The sequence below is a fragment of the Kogia breviceps genome, chromosome 9, assembly GCF_026419965.1.
Source record: "Kogia breviceps isolate mKogBre1 chromosome 9, mKogBre1 haplotype 1, whole genome shotgun sequence".
In the NCBI taxonomy this organism is placed as follows: Eukaryota; Metazoa; Chordata; class Mammalia; order Artiodactyla; family Physeteridae; genus Kogia; species Kogia breviceps.
The window spans coordinates 18,567,621-18,587,329 of NC_081318.1; the positions used below are offsets into that span (position 1 = coordinate 18,567,621).

Here is a 19,709-nt window from a genome sequence, read left to right on the forward strand (position 1 = left end):
AACAGGGCCTATCAAAACAGTATGTCCCAAATACAGTACTATTGTTGCTATAGAAGATCCACAGGTCTGGCTTTTTACATTTGATAGCCCAGTCAGAATACTCCATTTTTAGCCAGTTATGCTTTCATGCAGTCAACTTGTAAACTCAATCATCAAAGAAAGAACAACAAAGCCATTCATAATGAATCTACATCCCTAACAGATAACCCCTCTGTGTATAGCAACCTGGTCACTCAGGGTGACTTTGGACAGCAACCTCTATGCCAACAAAGATCTTATGAATTCAGTGTGGTAGGCTACTGCTGTTTTACCACAAACCAAATTCCCAGTGGTAGGCTCAAATTAAAATTCTATTACTGGGGGGGGGGGACAAATAGTATCAGAATTTGCCTACTAACAACAGTTTTTATAAAAGTCAAAAGGAAAAAAATCTTGGGGCTAGTCTGTTTTGTATACATTTTTCCTAGGGGGGCACTTTTTAGAAATCACTAAACGGAAAATCACCAGAATGGAGTTTAGAGAAGTCTGGTTCCTGAGTCATTACCGGGCAGAGGTAGTTCCCAATCTTGAATAATTAGGGGAAATATTAGAGGGAGATGGAGCAGAAAGATAAAATTTGAGGTCGGGTGCAGCATCATGGAGAAGCGTTGTTGGAAAGAATCCAAAATTGTCTACAAAGCTCTTCCAGCAACTTTCCTATGGTTATCTTGGAAACTAATGTGTTTTCCCACCTGCCAATTAAGGCCGATTAATTTATTATCTAGCACCTCCTAATTCGGAATATTTAGAAGCTACAATGTTGAATTTAACTTTTTTGTGGGTTTCTGCCTTATTCATCTAGAGAGCTTCGCTAAGTTACCATGTATGAAATGTGCTGCTTTGATGGAGTCATACTTACCAAAGACTGAATGTCCTCTCTGTGTTCTGGATTAAGCTCATCAGGGATTTCTAACCTCAAGAGATGCTGGCTTTTGGAGGAAGGCTTGCTGAACCACAGTCAGAGTGTACAGACACAGCTCACAACTAGGGCGGAGTAGGAAGTTAGCCCTAGGAGGCTACATACAGGCTGGACAAACCCTAATCTCCAGATGATGTTTTGCAGCAAGATTGCAAGCCACTTCTCTGGCGTGCACCTTTCTAAGAGCAAAGTGTGCTAACCTACAGCAGCAGTCTGTGTGTTCCTACACATTAAATACGCGGCTTTGGTCAAATTCCCAAAGAGCAAGATACTGGTCTTGAACAATAGACAAATGTACCCATATGTGCTCTTTTAAAAAATGAAACAAAAACCCCTTCCCAGGCTACTTATTTACGGGAAGTCTGTTACTTTTGCTGAAACATTCGCGTTTCCACGCTCCACAACAGTTGGCTGAGCCAGCAGCGCCGCGTGGGGCGTGGGCGAACCACTGGCTAGAAAAGAATCCGGTCCCGCTAGGACCTAGCAGGAGGAGCCTCCCCTCAGAGCCACCCCACCCCGGGCTAACAGAGGCGCTGCATCCTGATTGGCGGGCGGGCCAATCAGAAGCCGCCTTTGCGTAGCCGGGCGCCTATCGTACCCGCCGCTTCTGCGGGCCTCACCGGCTATATAAAGAACCGCGCTACAGCCTGGGCTGCATGGTCCTCTGATCGGAGTCAGCGGAGCTCAGCAGTCATGGCCAACCACCTCGTGCTCTACACCGGCGCAAAGATGCCCATCGTGGGGCTGGGCACCTGGAAGGTAGGTGCCCTGAGGAGCGCAGTGCGGGGCTCGCTTCAGGCTCGGCGCGGCCTGGGGCGGGGAGAGACCTACAGTGACCCTGAGCGACCCCGCCGCGGACGCCCCGCCAGGGAGGAGCCACCCTCGGGCTGGCCGGGCCCCCGGCGGGATCGGGCCTGCAGTGCGGGAACCTGTAAGCCGAGGCGGGCAGGGCGCTGGCCTGCGGTTTCGGCCCAGGGGCCTTGCGTGGGGGGCTTGAGAACGCCTCACGGGCGGCCGACCCCGTAACCCCTGGTGCTTGGGACCCGCGGGCCGCACTTTGAATCCGACCCCAGCTGGAAAGTCACTAACGGCGCGCCGAACGAAGGAGGCTTCCCGTGTCCCCGCCTCTGTGGCCCCGAGGATGGAGGGGAGAGAGCCTTGGGCTCCTGCGTCCCTCGCTCAACGGCACCTCGTAACGCCCGCTCCTTTGTCTTTCTTCGAAATAGTTTGTCCTTAATCGTTTCCGGTTTTGCTCCCTCAGGAATAAGCGTCCCAAGGTAAGCTCGGAGACTGCAGGTGATTCAATTAGGCGGCACGAGTTTGCCCAGGATCCGTCTATTTACATGTCCCCAGACGCGAGCCACTGAGCCCCCCGGAGCTGGGCGTGCCCCTCGGGGTGTAGTGTGTTGGGCGGAGAATCTGGGCCGGGAGGTTCCCGCCCGTGCAAAACTGCGAGCTGCCATCAGTAGTAAAACTGTCTTCGGAGACCTCGGTACCACTGAAATCTCTTCACAGAGTCCCCAAGAAACGGTTAGGAGTGAAAAGGGTAATCTGAGTATCTGAAAATTAGGGAGCACAGAGGGGTAGTATCATGGGCGCCGAGGGAAAACCCAATAATTTTAAGCCGCTTGTAAATTAGCTTCGGGTGTTGTATATTACATTGCACAGCTGTGACCCAGGTTTTCCTTGGAACTTTGAATATAGGATTGGGCATTGGTTATTTACACACAGACAAGGGAAAGAAAAGACTGCATGGATTGAGGGCGCCGTGGAATGGTTTGAAATAGGGCAGCGGATGGTGCTTACCTCAACCCGAAAACCTGCAGTTGAAAATTTGTAAATATAAAGGTGAATACAGGGTCGTAGAGTTGTCTCGCACAGAAAGTGTTTCTTGGCCAAAGTGATCAGAGTATATGTGACTTGTGTTTCCTTCCAAAAGCCCAGTGGTGGCTCTAAGGGTGTAATTGAATTATGACCATTGTACCAAGTTAAATTGCATCTGTCTCAGGTTATTCTCTTGGAATGGATGTGAACGGACACTTTGCTGGCAATGGCAAATTACAGTTTTTACGATGGTGAAGCACCATCACATGTAACTGAAACAAAAGTTCCACAAAACAATACTTAAACCTTACTGGGTGGGATGCATTCCAATGTTTTTATTCTAAGCTCGTGGTTTCAGAAATTATGGTCCTGACCCCTAGCTTCATCATTTCAAAATCACTAGGCTGGGGTAAATAAGGAGTAAAAGTTGATAAAAGAGGGTTTTAAATCATTTGCTTGAGCATTTAACAGTCCCCCCACCAACCCCAAAGCTGTATATTTAGTTAAGATAGCTCTATAAAATCTGTACATTTAGATCATTCATTCTAGCAGACAGGTCATTGAGGGGCAAGGGTAGCATCTACCTTGGTCACAACTATTTACAGCACTGCTCAAGGTGCCTGGTAAATTGTAGGTACCCTAAAGATATGTGTTGAATTAATACGAAGAAGTAAGATAACTAGATTTTGGGGGCGGCGAGGAGATGTTGTACCGAATTGTGTAGAGGCGTGGTAGGGAAGGTGACAGTGAAATGGTGTAAGTACAGGCTTGGAGTAGATTTCCTTTTTTTTTTTCCAAGTAAAAAAGGTATATGAATAGTGTTTTAATACCTTTCCCCTGTGTGTGTGTATATATTCCTTCACAGATGCTGGACAAAAATGGGGTTACCTAAATACCGTTTGCTTATCTTTGTGAGAACTGGGGGAGGCTCTGGGAGTGGGTGCAGCACCTCGTTCCTGTGGATCTTCCATGTGACGGTGGCTGTGTTATATCCTTCAGACTCCTGGCCGGCTCTGGGAGTCTCCAATCACTGTTCCTTTGAAGGTCCTCACACTCTCCGTTCTCGCTTTGGAGGTGAAGGTTTCAGGCCGATGGGAGAGCATCTCTGCCTCAGAGCCCATGTGGCTTAGAGGCAGTTTCCCCTGGCAAGCTTGACGTCCCCAGTGGACGGTAAATAAGCCACGAGCATTGTATTGCCAGGAAGCGACTAAAACAGAGATTACTTCTGATGCTGACCAGTGTCCTGTTGCTGATAAATGTTTGGCCCTAGCTGAAAAGTTGATAGTAAATGGCCGTTGTAACTCACCCACATACTCGAAACCTAGAAATGGAGGTAGAGTTTCTCCATCTCTTTTCCATTGTCTCTGTATCTGCACCCTTGAGACATATTTCCCTAATTTCTAGCCCCCGCCCCTGCCAGTAAAGTTCAGTATCACAGATAGACTGTACATCTGTCTGTGTCCAGTGGCTCTTTGGCGGGCCACAAACCATTTTATAAGCTAAGATTATTTTTTGCTGCTGATAAACCAATTTTTGCCTCTTTGAAGGTGATATCACTTGCTTTAAGAAAAGGAGAAAATGCTGAGAAAGAACTCAAGGCAAGCTCATGATGGCCTGAGATCCTGGCCTGGGGGAGAAGGGAGAGGGCAGAGGTGCTGGCACTGGAGCTAAAACAGTAGCTTGTTTTTCTGTTCACCAGCCTCATCTCCCTGCAGGCCTACACCTGGAGCCCTTCAAGGTCAAAGATACTTAAGTAAGTCCTGCCTGCCCAGGCCCATTCCTGGTCCATCCCCATCTCAAGCAAGTGGAGACAGTGATGTCTTGGAATTCAGGACAGATTGATTCACATTGAGTGGGAGGAAGTTAATCTTGGTTTCATAAGTTGGTCTGTGTTTGTTGCCAAACCGAGTTATGAGCTTTGGTGTAAAAACCATAGCCAGAATTGACTGTTTTCCTGTGATAAGGCAATGAAAAAGATTCTTCAGCAGAATGCTCTTTATCATTGGAAACTGTGGTTTACGTTATTAAACTGTAAAATAAATTTGGACATAGCTGAACATGATAAGCCAAGTGAGGTTGGCTTCTCTGCACCAAACAATGAAAAGCGTCTCTGTTGATGTGAAAAATTGCACATTGTTGCCGTTCTCAGGGTTCTGCCAGATGCTTATGTTGTTGGAGTCTTATGAGTGTGGCCGATTTTAAGCCTTGTTGATACAAAACTGCCAGATCCAGGCCTCCCAGTTGTGTGGAGTGGGAGCGTTGTGTGTAAGCACAGGGCAGGCGAGCAGGCCCAGCTCGCTCAGGTTTACCCCAAGTTGATCGGGACTGTGTTGTAAACTGACTAAATTAGAGCAGGGGCTAAAACCCTTTTAGTTCCCAGAATATCTGCGTTCAATATCAGAATACCTTTTTATTCTTGAGGGGCTGAATTGGAAGCCAGAATGTTATTTGTGAATAGGAGTTAGGACAAATCAAGGCTGGGACTGTTGCCTAATCCCCATTTCTTTGTATGCTCTACCAGCAGCTCAGGGGTTGGTAAACCGCAGGCCACAGCCTGTTTTTGTAAATAAAGTTTTATTAGAACACATCTCATTCCTTTATATAGTGTTTATGACTGCTTTTGTGCTGCTCCAGCAGCAGAGTTGAGCGGTTATGACAGACCATTTGGCCCACAAGGCCTAAACTATTTTCTGTCTGGGCCACTTTCAGAAGAAGTTTGCCAGCTCCTCTTCCAGAAGATTCTAAGTAAATTAATTGGAACCTGGAATACATTTTGAGAAATTAGATCACAGATGTCTGTTTAACATGCATCGTTAAAATGCTTTATACTTACAATGAAAAACAGAAAATTATATTGTGACATCACTGGTATTTAAATAAAACCAATAATAAGAAATAAGCTTAGTTTCTCTTAAATGCAGGTTGAGTTTCTCTGAAGAAAAGCTGGTTTACTCAGAAGAGGTTAAACAGTGTTTTTCAGTGACAGCTTTTCCAGAATATGTTAGTTTTCAAGGCCTTAGAGGTTGATGCCCTATTTCTTTATTAATCTAAGTTCACATCAAAAGTTATGGTTGGGGACTTCCCTGGTGGCTCAGTGGTGAAGAATCCGCCCGCCAATGCAGGGGACAGTGGTTCGAACCCTGGTCCGGGAAGATCCCACATGCCGTGGAGCAGCTAAGCCCGCGCGCCACAACTACTGAGCCTGCACTCTAGAGCCCGTGAGCCACAACTACTGAGCCCACGTGCCTAGAGCCTGTGCTCCACAACAACAGAAGCCACTGCAATGAGAAGCCCGTGTGCCACAACAAAGACCCAACGCAGCCAAAAATAAAAATTAAAAAAAAAAAAAAAGTTATGGTTACCTGTTTCTTGCTCCCGGGTTACCATTGGTACGCTGTTCTCATCCTTCTTACCCAGGATGGTTTTTCTTCCCAAAGTGAAGTTTCCTTTGTTCCCTACCCACCTCCTTCATTACGAAAGCGATACCTGCTAACTAGAGAAAATTTCAAAAAAAAAAAAAAAAAAAAAGCACGTCAGAAAGGACACAGTCCTCTCCTCCCAGAAATCCCCATGTTAAAACTGCAGAGGATTCAATCTCTGAGATACTTTGCTTTTACCAATGACATTGTTTTATAACCTTTCTCCTTTGGATCTGTGGTGTTTTTGTTTTTGACTTGCAGAGGGAATAGAGGGAGGGATGTTATCTTAAAGTAACTAGCATGGGCTACAAGCAAAGTGGAAGATGATTAGGTTTTTAAAGGGAGGGACAGAGAGACAGAGAGAGAGAGGGAGACTGACAGTAGTTTTCCGAGTTGGGACTACCTGGCCTGGGAGTGTTATATGAAAAGGAAATAGGCCCAGTTTGTGAAGCTGATGGGGGCCTCAGGGGCAGAGACTTGTCATCACTGTCACTTGGTGCCATCAGCCCAGGACATCATCAAGTTGCTGCCCGAGCTGGAGCTTTGGAGCTGTAAGGTCTGAGGGGGATAGGGATAGGTGCATGTGGCCAAGTCACAGGGCAGATTAGTGGCAGAAATGAATTTCAAACATGATTTCATCTGTGAGATATGTATTATTTGTATTATTTTTTAAAAATAAATGTAAAGGATTTGTATAATTTGGTTATTTATGACTTGGCTGTTTCCTCTACTGGTTTTCTGCAGATTTCCTATTGGATGTATGGAAACAGATCTTTACGATTGGTTTTCTTTTCGAAGTCTCAGTCTGGACCCCTGCCTTCCGTGGGCAGTTTTCAGTGTGGGCATGGGATGGGGAGATGGTGTAATTGTATGTTAGCGTTCCCAAGTTTATGGAGTCATTTTTTTAACATATCTTAAAGTGATGAGGGAAGTTAGTTAGTTGAGTCTCTTTGTGGGAAGGGCTCTTGATTGAGATAGTAGTGAACATATAGTTTGTGGATTCTGGTATATTTTCATCTCAGAGGATGATTTTTCCAAGCCCACAGGAGACTTGTCCTCTCCCTGACCAGTGTCTCACATCCTCTTGGGGTCCACCCCAGAGTACACAGACGTCTCAGCAGAGGCTGGCTCTCAGGTCCTCGCGCCAGGGTTTGAATCCTGACATCTTACTGCACCATCGTGGCCAGTTCCGTAACCTCTCTGCGCCTTAGTTCCCTTATCCACAGAGATAACAGTGTCTACCAGGGTCGTGGTGAAGATTCAATTCAATAATATGTTTAAAACTAGTGAAAACTGATCCATAACAAATGGCAGCTGTTGTTATTTTCAGTTTGAGCCGTTGTGGGCTAAACACCACACGGGGTAATTTCCATTTTGTGAACATATCTGCCCTGGCACAAGCCTTCTAGCAAATGCCTGTCCCAGAGCCGGGCCTGGCCCGCCCAGCCCAGGTGAGAGCCATTGGTTCCCGGCTGCACAGAGAGCCAGTGGCCGCAGGCAGCCTTAGCCCCCACTGCTGCAAAGGCGTCTCTGAAAAGGGGAGGCCGGCATGTAGCACCCGTTCGCAAGAGTCTTTTTATGAATTGCCACAGCTTGTACAAATTTAATTTGTAAAATGCGTGACAGTCCTCGCTTCTGCTTTGCTTTCCCCTTTGAAAGCCGTTTGGGCTTAGCTTCTCATCACGTGCTTCTCTCGCTAATCAGCCCTCTGTCCAGGGAAGGGTCAGGGAGCTGTAGCTTCTTCGTGACCTCTTGAAGGTCATTTCTGTCCTTGGCTTCTCTATAAAAACATCACAAGGACGTGTTTTTAAGTTTTTTTGGTCAATTGTTCGGCAGCCTTGATTATCCTGCTCTGCACTCTTCTGGTTCCAAGGAACTGAATAACCAATTTAATCATAAGCAGGAAAAAAAAAAAAAATGTGTCCGGGTGGGGATTCATTGACTTACAAAATGATGTCAGGTGTACCAGATTCAAGGCTATAAAAGATGTGCCCAGGAGCCGTCTCTCACCAACCCTCATCTGTCCCTCAACCCCACTTTCCTCCAGCAGCTCCTGGCTCACATGCTTCCAGCACCGGGACCCCAGCAGAAGGCAATCTTGTCTTGGTAGCATCAGCTGAAGTCCAAAGATTGATTCTCATGGGCCTGGCTGGGGTCATGTCTCTGGCCCTGCTCCAGTTGCTGTGGTAGATGCAGCGTGGGGCTGGGCTGGGCCTGGGAAAGGTTCCTGCCCCTCTGCCCAGGGTTGGGGGCTGTGAGGTGCTGGACTGCACAGTACAGGCCCGCAGAGAAATCCATTCAGGGCGCCGTCAAGCCTGAAGAGAGTTGATGCGCTCCGGCAGCCAGTTCCCTGGCTGGATCTCCTTACCTTTTCTCTTTCCTGGGGAGGGGTGTGCTCTGCTCTCATCAGCAGCTGTGCCCAGGACGCCACAAGGAGGCCGTGGTATTTACTCCCTTCTGATCATGCCAGGGTTTCCCTGCTCTGTTCCTTTAACCGAGAAGGGTGGGGGGAAGGCTGCAGGTGTAGCTTCTTGGCTCCTCCAGGGAACTAGGAGGTTGCCAGATTGTCTGAAGATGTTTTCTGATGTCATACCTGAGGTCAGCATTGCCCATCCACGCCCCCTACTCCCTCCGTGGTGGCCAGAGAGCTGGGCGAAGGTCCCCCGCTCCTCTGCCCTGGCCTGTGCACAACAGCTGATGTCAAAACAGCAGATGTCTGCAGCTGCTCATAGCCCTGGGGAGTTTTCCTGGTCATTCTTTTCTAGCCCAGCTCTCCAGAGGAATGCGCTCTGTGCATAACACCGTCCGTCCGATGCACACGCGTTTGCTTTCCACCTCTCTGGTCTGAGCAGGAGCCTCGCGGAGATGAGTGTCTGTGCGGTCAGTCTGGGTGCTGGGGGCACTCCCCACGCCTGTCCTGCTCGCTCACGCGCAGATGGTCAGGGCAGGGGCGGCGTTCAGTCTCTTTGCCGCTCTGACCGCAAACCACATGGTGGTCTTCCACGCCTCGCATTTCCCCCTCCTGTCAACTCATTTCTGTCCGCTCATACCTCTGAGGGCCCACCTCCCACCTCCACCTCTTAAAGCAGATTCTTACACAGTGAGATTGGAGCACAGGCCTTTGAACCTGCACCAGTAACGTTGCTGACTTTGATACGCTTAAAACTGCTAAAGAACAAGTGACGGCCAATACCAGAATCCACGCGTGGAAGGAGAGAATCATAGGCATTCACTCACGGAACTCGGGAACCAAACGGGAATTGGAGTGAATATTTACAGCGCTTTTGAAATATTTTGAGCCGTTTGAAGGAAACGGTATCCCTGACTGTCTTGGGAACCTAATAGAGTCAGGGGGATTTTTTTATACTGTCAACGGGTTCTGAAGAAACAAGGAAGCGAGAGGCTTTGGCCCATCCTAGTTAAGGTGATCTGTGCTGCTACTTAAGTGGTTGTCAGATTTTCCTAAAATGAAGCAACATTGCATCTCACCTCGGGATGTCCAGACGCTTACCGTGGCCTGCCTTTGCTAGCCTTAAAAGAAACAGGAGCCCCAGAGGAGCCTTGGGTTCCTGCCGCCCTTGCTTCTGTGTGGTGTGCAAACTGTGTGTTTCGTTTTATTTTTGGTTTTATTTATCCCCGTGCCTTCCATTTCCTGTTTCTTTCAGTCCCCTCCGGGCAAAGTGACAGAGGCTGTGAAGGTAGCGATTGACCTTGGGTACCGTCACATTGACTGTGCCCACGTGTACCAGAACGAGAATGAGGTGGGGTTGGCCATCCAGGAGAAGCTCCAGGAGCAGGTGGTGAAGCGTGAGGACCTCTTCATCGTCAGCAAGGTACCCCGCTCGCAGGGGAGCCCGAGGGAGGGTTCTTGTCCGCATTCATCCCGGGGCAGCATTAGCTTAGGGGCCGCGACCACGCACTGGGGCCTCCTGATACAGCTACGGTTATCACCCGGCAGGCAGTTCTTCCAGGGGAAGTGTGTTGACTCAAGGCCGTGAGGGCTCTAGGGCTCGCCCGTCTGTGGTCGCCTGTCTTTTGGATGGACATTCCGCCCGGACCCATTGGTTGGAGCCCCTTGCTGATGGGGCCAAAGCTGTGGGTTGGTGCCCCCTTTCCAGGGAGTTATCTTTGAGGACGGTACTTGGTTCCCGTCTGCAGACTGATCTCCGCCGCTGGCCACTGTCTTTTACCCAGAGTCTGGTGGTACCCAAAGGACACCAGGTGGGAGGGTGAGGCTGGCTCCACGAAGACCAGCCTGTGGGAGAGTAGGCCAGAGAGCTCATGTTTAGAGCCTGGGGCTGGTTTGCTGACCTGTCCATTCTATTTGGTGCCTTCAGTTTGGTCCTTGTGAAAGGTTTCCTTGATCTGATCACCCTCCCTTCCCTTGGAAGAGTTAGCACCCACGTGTGAAATGGAATCTCCCTGCCCACTGTTTATAGCCGTCACAGTGAAGTGGGTGGGTTGTGGGGAGAGGAGAGCCAGTCCTCCGTCCCCGAGCTGTCTGGCTCCCGACCAGGAAAGCGCTTCCGGCACACAGGGTAAGACACGTTCTCTCGCTGGCTCCAGCTGTGGTGCACGTTCCATGAGAAGGACCTGGTGAAAGGCGCCTGCCAGAAGACACTCAGCGACCTGAAGCTGGACTACCTGGACCTCTACCTTATTCACTGGCCCACTGGCTTCAAGGTAGGTACCCGGGGCTCAGGTGTAGCCTGTGGCATCACCCTCTCCTGTTAGCAAGTCGTGAGCAGGTAGACAGTCTGTGTGTGTCCTTGCGGCTCTGCTCAAGGTATGGTCCCTGGACCAGCAGCAATAGCATCATCTGGGGGCTTGTTAGAACTCAGTCTCAGGCCCCATCCAGGCCCTGTGAATCCGAACCTCAGGTGACTCACGTGCACGTTGCCGAGTTTGAAGAGCGCCGCTCTTTGTTATTTGGTGATCGGATAACTTGAAACTTTGTGACAGCGAGCATGGCTCAGGTGACACTCCTGCCCATGGCCATAAGATGTCATCAGTGACCGCCCCCCCCCCCGCCTCAGGCACCTACACACATACCCACTCATACCCTGTACATGTTTGTGTGTGTTTCTACATTCCACACACGCCCCATCCTGCGGAAGCTTGATTAAACCCCGGCAGCCTGCCTCTCCACAAAAAACTCCAGAGTTATCATGTCCTTTGCCTCCTTTCTAGCCACGGGGCTCAGTTTTCTGCTTTGTCAGCCAGCTTGAAAGCATGCAGGTTTTCACCCTAATAACTCTGTTCTATTGCACTGTGGTATATCGGGGGGCCTTACTTTCAGCCTTCGTTTTTCACAGTAAGCTGGCAAGGCTTGGAGAGCCGGTGGTTTTGTAGGCTTGGATCCAGGCAGGACACGGGCCCCGTGAATCCTGGTCCCGAGTCCTCCCCGCCCATCCACCCACCGCCAACCGCGGCAGGGTTCACCTCACTGACCGAGGATTGTGCATGTCCACCTGATGGAGAGGGACAACCCATTTGAAAGAAAAAGGGTCTGGGGGCTTCGGGAGTTGTCTGCCATTTCTTTTGCACACTAACACGGATTTGCTCTTGCTAAGCCTCTGAAAACGTAGCCAGCTGTTGTAGCTTAGAATCATTGTCTTAGAACTTTGCTTTCAAAGATGCAGCTCCCCCAGCAGCTCTATGCAGGTCTGTTACTGATTGTTTTTGATTGTTACCGCAGTCTGGGAAGGACTTTTTCCCATTGGATGGGGATGGCAACGTGGTTCCCAGTGACAACGATTTTGTGGACACCTGGACGGTAAGGCAGCCCCTGGCCTGGCCTCCCCTTCCTTGCCAGCTGCCCAGTCTCCTTGCGAGGGGCCAGGTGTGAATGCTCGGCTCCGCCGTTTCTTTCGCTGTAATTGTTGCTCTCTTACTGCTTTTTGCTCTTCCTGTCTCGTTAAAGCCAACCTGGCTTTTGTCTTGGTGCCTCTTGTCTTCCCAAAGATCTAATTTGCTGTCACCAAATAGGGCAGGACCTGTTAAGTTGACTGGTGCGGGGTGGGGGGGGCGCTTCTGATTCTTGCCCTTTTGGGCACATGTCAGCAGCAAGCAGACCCTCTTTGGTCTCTAGGCCATGGAAGAGCTGGTGGACGAGGGGCTGGTGAAAGCGATTGGAGTCTCCAACTTCAACCATCTCCAGGTGGAGAAGATCTTAAACAAACCTGGCTTAAAATATAAGCCGGCGGTTAACCAGGTAACATCCGGCAGGGAAGCTGCCGTGCTTGGGAGGCTGTTTTGTTACCGTGTGAACCCGGCAGTCACTTTCTGTCCATGTCACCTGGGGATGCTGGCGGAGTCCCGATTTATGGCTCAGAAAGATAGTGAGGCGTCTGGGAGCGAAACTTGCAGGAGAGAAAGGGTTTGAAGCCTGCCTTGTGAAGACGCGGGGTCTTGAGACGAGCCGTGTGCAGACATTGAGATCCTCAGACCCGTCACAGTTGATAAATGGCCAAAGCCAGAAAAACCCTCGGGGCCCATGGCAACCGTAACAATATTATTATCCTTAATGTCAAGGACAGTTGCTGGGAAACAGAGACAGTTGTTACAGCTTATCTAGGAGTTGGGACATTGGTTTCGTATAACTGTATGTCTGGGGAGGGGAGGGCTTAGCATGGGGAGGCTTCCTGAGTGCCCCATGGCCCGTGCCCACAGTGGCACCATCAGGCCTCCCGTTTGCATCTGCAGATCGAGTGCCACCCGTACCTCACTCAGGAGAAGTTAATCCAGTTCTGCCAGTCCAAAGGCATTGTAGTGACGGCCTACAGTCCCCTTGGCTCTCCCGACAGGCCCTGGTGAGTTTCCACGGGATCGTGTTCTCTTGTCAGCTAGTGACGATTAGAAACGGCTACAGAGAAGAATCCAGCATCAAGGAAGATGCTTCTGGGGCTGATGGGCAGACCTCCTCAGGAGCCTCCTGTTGGGTTTCCTGGTTGGTGTTTCCAGTAGCGAGATGCCTACTCGTTTTCCAGCGGGTTGGGAGTTTGTAACTGAGCTCTGAATCAGAAGACAGGCGGGCTGCTCTCCAAGGTCGAGGAGGGTTAGGGTGAGTGTTGCCGGCTGCCCGGAGCGGTGGCGATGATGGTCGCTCACGCAGACCGCGTTTCTGTCTCCAGGGCCAAGCCCGAGGACCCTTCTCTACTGGAGGATCCCAGGATCAAAGCGATTGCGGATAAGCACAATAAAACCACAGCCCAGGTACAGGCATTTCCAGGCCATGACTGTTCCCACAACTTCCTGCATTCGTGGCGGTGGTTCCCATCAGCCAGAGGGGAGAGTGACCGAGCCCTGTCAGGTGCTCCCTGGACGTGTGGCTCGGGTCCTGGAGTGTGTGGTGGAAAGGGACTTAGAAGACCGCGTGTGGTCTGGGGATAATCGGACCCGCCCTTCTACCTCCGAGCGCTGGCACGAGGGTCAGCACTCACCGCTGTTTGGGGACACCCATCTCTGTACTCACAGAAGGCCACTCGTGATCAGCTGAGCGCTCCCAAGTGGTAGAGTGAGTTCCCAGACAGGGAGTAAGGTACCCGGGAGATGCGGAAGCACGTGACGAGGAGGCTTGAGAGCAGGGCTCGGGGGTCAGATCCCGAGCGCCTCCCCTCCCCCTTGCCGGGCATGACCCCGTCACCTCTGAGCCTCGGTTTCCTCTCTGTGAAGTTCTGGGGTTTCTTTCTCCAGGTGATGGGTGTATAAGCTTAGGCGAGATGAAAGTGTAGAGCTCCTGGTACACGGACGCACTCGGCACCTCTGTTCACAGGTTCTGATCCGGTTCCCCATGCAGAGGAACTTGATCGTTATCCCCAAGTCTGTGACACCTGAACGCATTGCTGAGAACTTCCAGGTAAGGTCCTGGCTGGTCGGCCCAGGGTCTCTTCGGTGGAGGGAGGGGCCAGCTCTTCGCAGGGCCTCTGGATTGTCGTGTGTGGGCCCCCCGTCCCCCCATCTCCTCTTGGAGTGGCAGGGAGCCCACCGTGGACTAGGGACAGTGGTTCCTCTGGGAGGCGGTGCTGCGCCCGGCAGGCCCTGGGCCTCGGCCCCCTCCCTGCTTGCACACACCTGTGCTGAGGCTCCTCGGGCAACTCATCATGTGCCGAGAAATGTTGCTCTTGAGTGATGGCTGCCTGGGTTTGCATCAGGGCTCCGTTAGTTATTGTGCCTCAGTTTCCCCATCTGTAAAATAGTACCTGTTTCAAGAGTTGTCATGAAGATTAAAAAAGATGCACCGAAGGGCTTCATGCAACGCTTGCTACCTTCATCAGCACTCAGCAAACACAGCTGTGCTGATAAGTCCGTGGCCCGCAGAGACCTTACAGGGCACCAGGGAGGTGTTCTCTCCGAGCACCTGCCAGAGCAGAGCAGACCTCCTGGCACCTCCTGCCTGCCTGCCTCTCAGACCAGTGTTGGGGGCTGGGCTGGGAGAAGAGCTCTCCAGGAGGGTCCCTGCGCCCGTGAGCCTCTGCTGTCACTGAGCAGAGCAGCTCCACCAGGACCCCCTCTGTCTTCACCTGAGCCCTGGTTCCCGGCAGCTCTTGTTTCCATAGCAAGCAGCTGATCTTTGCCTGTTCCACTGCCACAGGCTGTGGCTGTAACACGTGCCGCTGGTCCCTGGGGCCTGGGGAGAGTGGAGGAGATACATAAAGTGGTAAAATAGTGACCACGAGAAACACATATCCTGCTAGAGGTGGATTTTTTTGTTTCATATTTTATTTTTTCAAGGTGTTAGAAAAGAAACATCATAAAATGACGAATCTCTAGTACTAACATAATTATTTTGCATCTTACTGTGTAGTCTTTGCACATTTTTGCACAGCTGTGATCACAGAGTATGCAGCAGGCTTTCTTTCTGCACATTCCGCGATTATCCAAGCTGAGGGCCCTCCTCTGGTCCTGGGGTAGGCAAAGTTCTCCACCTGATACGCCTTTCTTGTCTTCTCTGTCTGTCAAGACCGTATCTGGCTTCTTAGGGCCATCTCAAATAGCATCTCCTTTGACCACATCCTTCAGCTTCCCAGCTGGAATTCCTTCCTGATTCCTCTGGATTCCCTGCGTGCTTTGTGCAGCATCTTTCCTGCAGTGTGCAGCTAATCATTCCCTGTAGCATAGCTGTTGAATTACCTCATCCCTTGCTTCATTGTAAACTGAGGCAAAGACACTTCTTACCCATCACCGTATACCCCCTGGTGCTCATCACCGTGGAAGTGCTCGGCAGAGGTTTTGAAATGAATGGAAGAAATGAAGAGAAAGTATCATTTTGTTCGGAGGTTCTGGAAGGGAAGGTCTGTTTTCATCGTCCACGTAGTACCCAGACAAAACATGTGCGTTCTCTGAATAGTCATGCAAGCAACTTTCTCTGAGTGTAGTCTACCTTCCTGCCCCTCCGCACTCCGGGCAACACCTCATCAGTGATCCTGCCTGGAGCTGCTTGTATGCTTTCCTGTTCTGTGTTTGATAGCTATTTACAGAGCTTACTGGAGGGTTGGTTGGTTGTTTGTTTGTTTTCTTTTTCTTTTTAGGTCTTTGACTTTGAACTGAGCAGCGCGGATATGACCACCTTACTTAGCTACAACAGGAACTGGAGGGTCTGTGCCTTGGTGAGGTGAGTCCCGGGAGAGCCCCAGGAGAGAGGGTATCAGGTGCTGCGGATGAAAGAAGAACTCCTGGAGGCCTTACTGTCCAAGCCCTGCTATTGCAGCGGCTCTGACTTGTGCATGTTACCTTGCCTGTTAACTGGCCTTCTCCTCGGTGTACAGCAGGAAACATTTACACTGTGTCAGCTGAGCCACACTCAGCCCCCCCGGGAAAGGCAGGCAGCTCTGCCCTTAAATGTCGTCTTCTCCTCCCGCTCCCATGCACTGTTGGCCTAACCTGCAGTAACCACATATATTGACTTTTCATTTTCAAATGTTAGTGGCACGTCTGAAACCAGATGATCCCAGGTGTCTCGTGCCCCGCCTTCCTGGAAAAATTTGCATGTGGCTCTTTATCTCTAACGACTGATGAAAGGATTTTAGCCGGAAGACCATGGTGCTTGGGGCTTGTGACCGTTCCAGCTCTGACAGCGATTAAAGCATGTGACTGAGAGAGTCACTGGGCCCCTCCAGCTGTATATGTGCTGGTTCCTTGTATCCCCTCTGACTTGTAGTTTGCAATCTGAGGGAGATGACAAGGAAGGTGGTTTTTTTCTCTTTTCGTTTTTGCACCACTGCATTAACTCTGTAAAGTTTAAAACTCATTTTCTGCTTTCAAGAAGAATCTCCCCACTTCACAGTGGAGACTGAGAACCTCCTCTCTCGTGGTTTTTATTGTCCGACTTCTCTGTTTGTTTCTTCTCTTCTTCTCGAGTAGTTACTCTTCTAAGCAAAATGTGAGCATTCCCTAAGGCCGGCTCGGGTGCTGGCTCTCTCTTTCCAGCCTCTGCTCTCTCTCCAGTTCTGGGTTTGCACAGCTGGTGGCTTCCCACCGCCCTGGCAGGTGTCCGCCAGGTTTGCATCTTGGCCCATAACTCTCTCCTGAGCTTCGGTCAAGCACATGACTGTGAGTGTGTTTGCTGCCACGCCATGGCCTCAGATTTGGAATAGGCCACAAGCAGAGTTTTACCACTGGCCCTTTCTGATGTCCCTGTTTGTGTTAATGGTGCTTACCCTTTAGACATTAAAATCTTTTTTTTTAGCGGTACACGGGCCTCTCACTGTTGTGGCCTCTCCCGTTGTGGAGCGCAGGCTCAGCGGCCGTGACTCACGGGCCCAGCAGCTCCACGGCATGTGGGATCTTCCCGGACCGGGGCACGAACCCGCGTCCCCTGCATCGGCAGGCGGACTCTCAACCACTGCGCCACCAGGGAAGCCCTAAAATCATTTTTGATCTAGTGAGCCAGGGAGAGAGAAGAGAGAAGTGAATCCGTTGCCAAGTTACATCTGTTCTGCTTTGAGAATCACTGATCGTTCATTCAGTTTCCTTTTCCCTCCCTGCTGCTGACGCAGCATATTGGAGGGCAGACAAACCACAGGGGTTTTCTGTTTGGCCCCTTTATGTATAGACTCCTTCTACTCTCTAGTGCTATTCTAGAAACAACTGTCAGATTATCCTGTGGCCACTGATGTTTAATGGGTTAGGATTGGAGCAGGGAGGGAGCGGCTGGCTGCAACATCCCCAGGTCACCTAGGAAGCTTTTTCTAACCATATGTACACATACATACGTACATACACATTGCCACAGTGTGGCATCTATCGCTATACTGAGCCCCTGTGGCTAATGGCAGTGTTATATTTCTCAGGTTTGATAGGATGCCAAAAAAAAAAAAAAAAGCCATGGGGAACTTTTGAATTGCCTAAATATTTGAGTAAGAGTTGTATGCCCCAAGCAGGGTTCACCCTTGGGCCTTTCACACTCTGCCCAGCCAGACTTTCCAACACGATTGCCGTTACATTCGCAACACAGGCCAATTGGCCCTGCAGATGGGACCGTGAACCTTGGCCAACATGTACGCCTGCATCAGTCCACCCCCAGCTCGACATCCAGCCTGTCCCCTCTCCCTGTGTTTCCTGTAGCAAATCCTCAACGACTTTCCTGGCCTCACTTCAGCTCCCACTGGTACCAGGAGGTTTCGGAGGTGACAGTGGCTTCTTGTTCCACGTGTTGGGAGCACTTGCTGTGTCACGTGTCCAGACTGTTAACATCTCTTACGTTATTTTCACCCTCTTACCGTTTAAGGCAGTAGGTGCTCTCCGGTCCTGCAACGAGACTGAGTTACCGGGCGGCAGGAACCGTGTCTTGCCGCCCTGCACACCCTCGGCACAGTGCCGGGCACACAGGGAGGGTGGTGTCCATCACACAGGTGCTGATGGGTGAGAGCCCCCTGGCAGAGGACTGGAAGGTGGGCCACGACCCCAAGGGCAGACCCAGGATCTGCAGTCTCAGGAGAGGCTCGTGCCCTCTGAGGCCTCTATTTCTACCTAAGTGAGCCACCCTTTCTGACTCTTTGCAGTTTGTCATGGTCAAGATCTCTTCCTCGAAAAGCTAACGTGTTTCTGTTTTCTCCTGATAGCTGTGCCGCCCACAAGGATTATCCCTTTCACGAGGAGTTTTGAAGCTGTGGGCGCCTGCCCTTCCCCAGGTGACCGGCTTTTCCCCGCCTCACTTTTATCGTGTGTAGTATATAGTTTGGCCTGTGTCCCTCTGCGGTGGGTCAGCGACTTAACAGACGAACCAACGAGGGCTCAGCCACCTTGGTGTTGGGTCCGAAGAGCAGAATCAGTAGATTAGAAGTCTCTTCAGTTTTCTTGGCCCTCCTTCTTGTCCATCTGGGGAAAGCACAACCCGAATTACCCTTTTCTAAATCGAATTTTACAAAATCAAAATAGTGCCTCTAACAATTGCATTTTGATTGCTTGGAACTGTAATCCTTTCAGCTAGACTTTTCTTTGACTCAAATAAAATGTGCTCTTATGAGTCTGACGCTGTTTATCTTGTTTTGGTTTGTTGAAACGATGTACCCGCCTTCCCTGCCCCTCAACCTTCTTCCCGTTAATACCCATACAGCAGGCCACTCAGCTCTGCAACAGGAGGGAGGACTTGGTGTCTTTTCTTTTAGGTGGGGGCCCGTCACCTCGGTACTTCACCCATTCAGCTGTAGGGGTCTGGGTCTCATCCTGGCTGCACCAGAGACACCTGGGAGGTTTTGAATGCTAGCATGTCTGGTCCTCGTCCCTGGAAACTGATCTCATTTGTCCACGTGCAGCCGGGACATCAAGAGTTTTCAGGATCCCTGGGTGACTCTAACGTGTAGCCGAGGCTGAGAGCCTCAGCTCTACGGCCGAGCCAGGACACAAGTCCATTTGTTATTTCACACATTACTTGGTTGTTCCTCCTACCTGTGAAGGCCAAAGTCCTGTGGTTACTAAGCAGCACCACTCACAAGAAACTGCTTTCATGAAGCTCATTGTCTGGACCAGAGGGAAGAAAACATCAATAACTGGTATTAGCTTGGGCCACTATAACAAACTATTGGGTTGGCCAAAAAGTTCGTTTGGGTTTTTACATAAGATTTTATGGAAAAACGGGAACGAACTTTCTGGCCAACCCAACACTAGAGACTGGGTGGTTTAAACAACAGAAATGTATTTCTCAAGGCTCTGGAGGCCTGTAGTCCAAGATCAGGGTGCCAGCGTGGTCGGGTTCTGCTGAGGGCCCTCTTTCTGGCTGGTAGACAGCTACCTTCTCGCTGTATCTTCAAGTGACAGAGATGGATGAAGACTTTAAATAGGGTTACAAAAGTAAAGGCCTTTTATTACTTGTACAAATGCTGTTGCTTTTTAAAAAAATCAACAACGTTTCCTTATCCAGAATTAAATTAACAAAGGCCAGGAAGGGAGGTTGGATAGACAGTGTTGACTTCAAGTTTTACAAAGATACGTTGCTTTGCTCCTGGCTTTGTTTAGTGGATGATGATAGCCCCTATGGTTAGGTGACAACTGCTCTGCAGGTTATCCAT

At 50.3% G+C, this 19,709-nt stretch overlaps 1 protein-coding gene across 1 annotated transcript; it reads left to right on the forward strand.

Annotated features, from left to right (window-relative positions):
• The first annotated feature begins 1,443 nt into the window (after positions 1-1,443).
• On the forward strand, positions 1,444-18,673 carry LOC131762717 (aldo-keto reductase family 1 member B1). Its single transcript, XM_059074414.2, has 10 exons — positions 1,444-1,717; positions 9,867-10,034; positions 10,768-10,884; positions 11,900-11,977; positions 12,293-12,415; positions 12,907-13,013; positions 13,335-13,416; positions 13,976-14,059; positions 15,732-15,814; positions 18,264-18,673. The coding sequence occupies exons 1-10, from the start codon at positions 1,652-1,654 to the stop codon at positions 18,304-18,306; spliced, it is 951 nt and encodes a 316-aa protein (XP_058930397.1). The 5' UTR covers positions 1,444-1,651; the 3' UTR covers positions 18,307-18,673.
• The last annotated feature ends 1,036 nt before the right edge of the window (positions 18,674-19,709 follow it).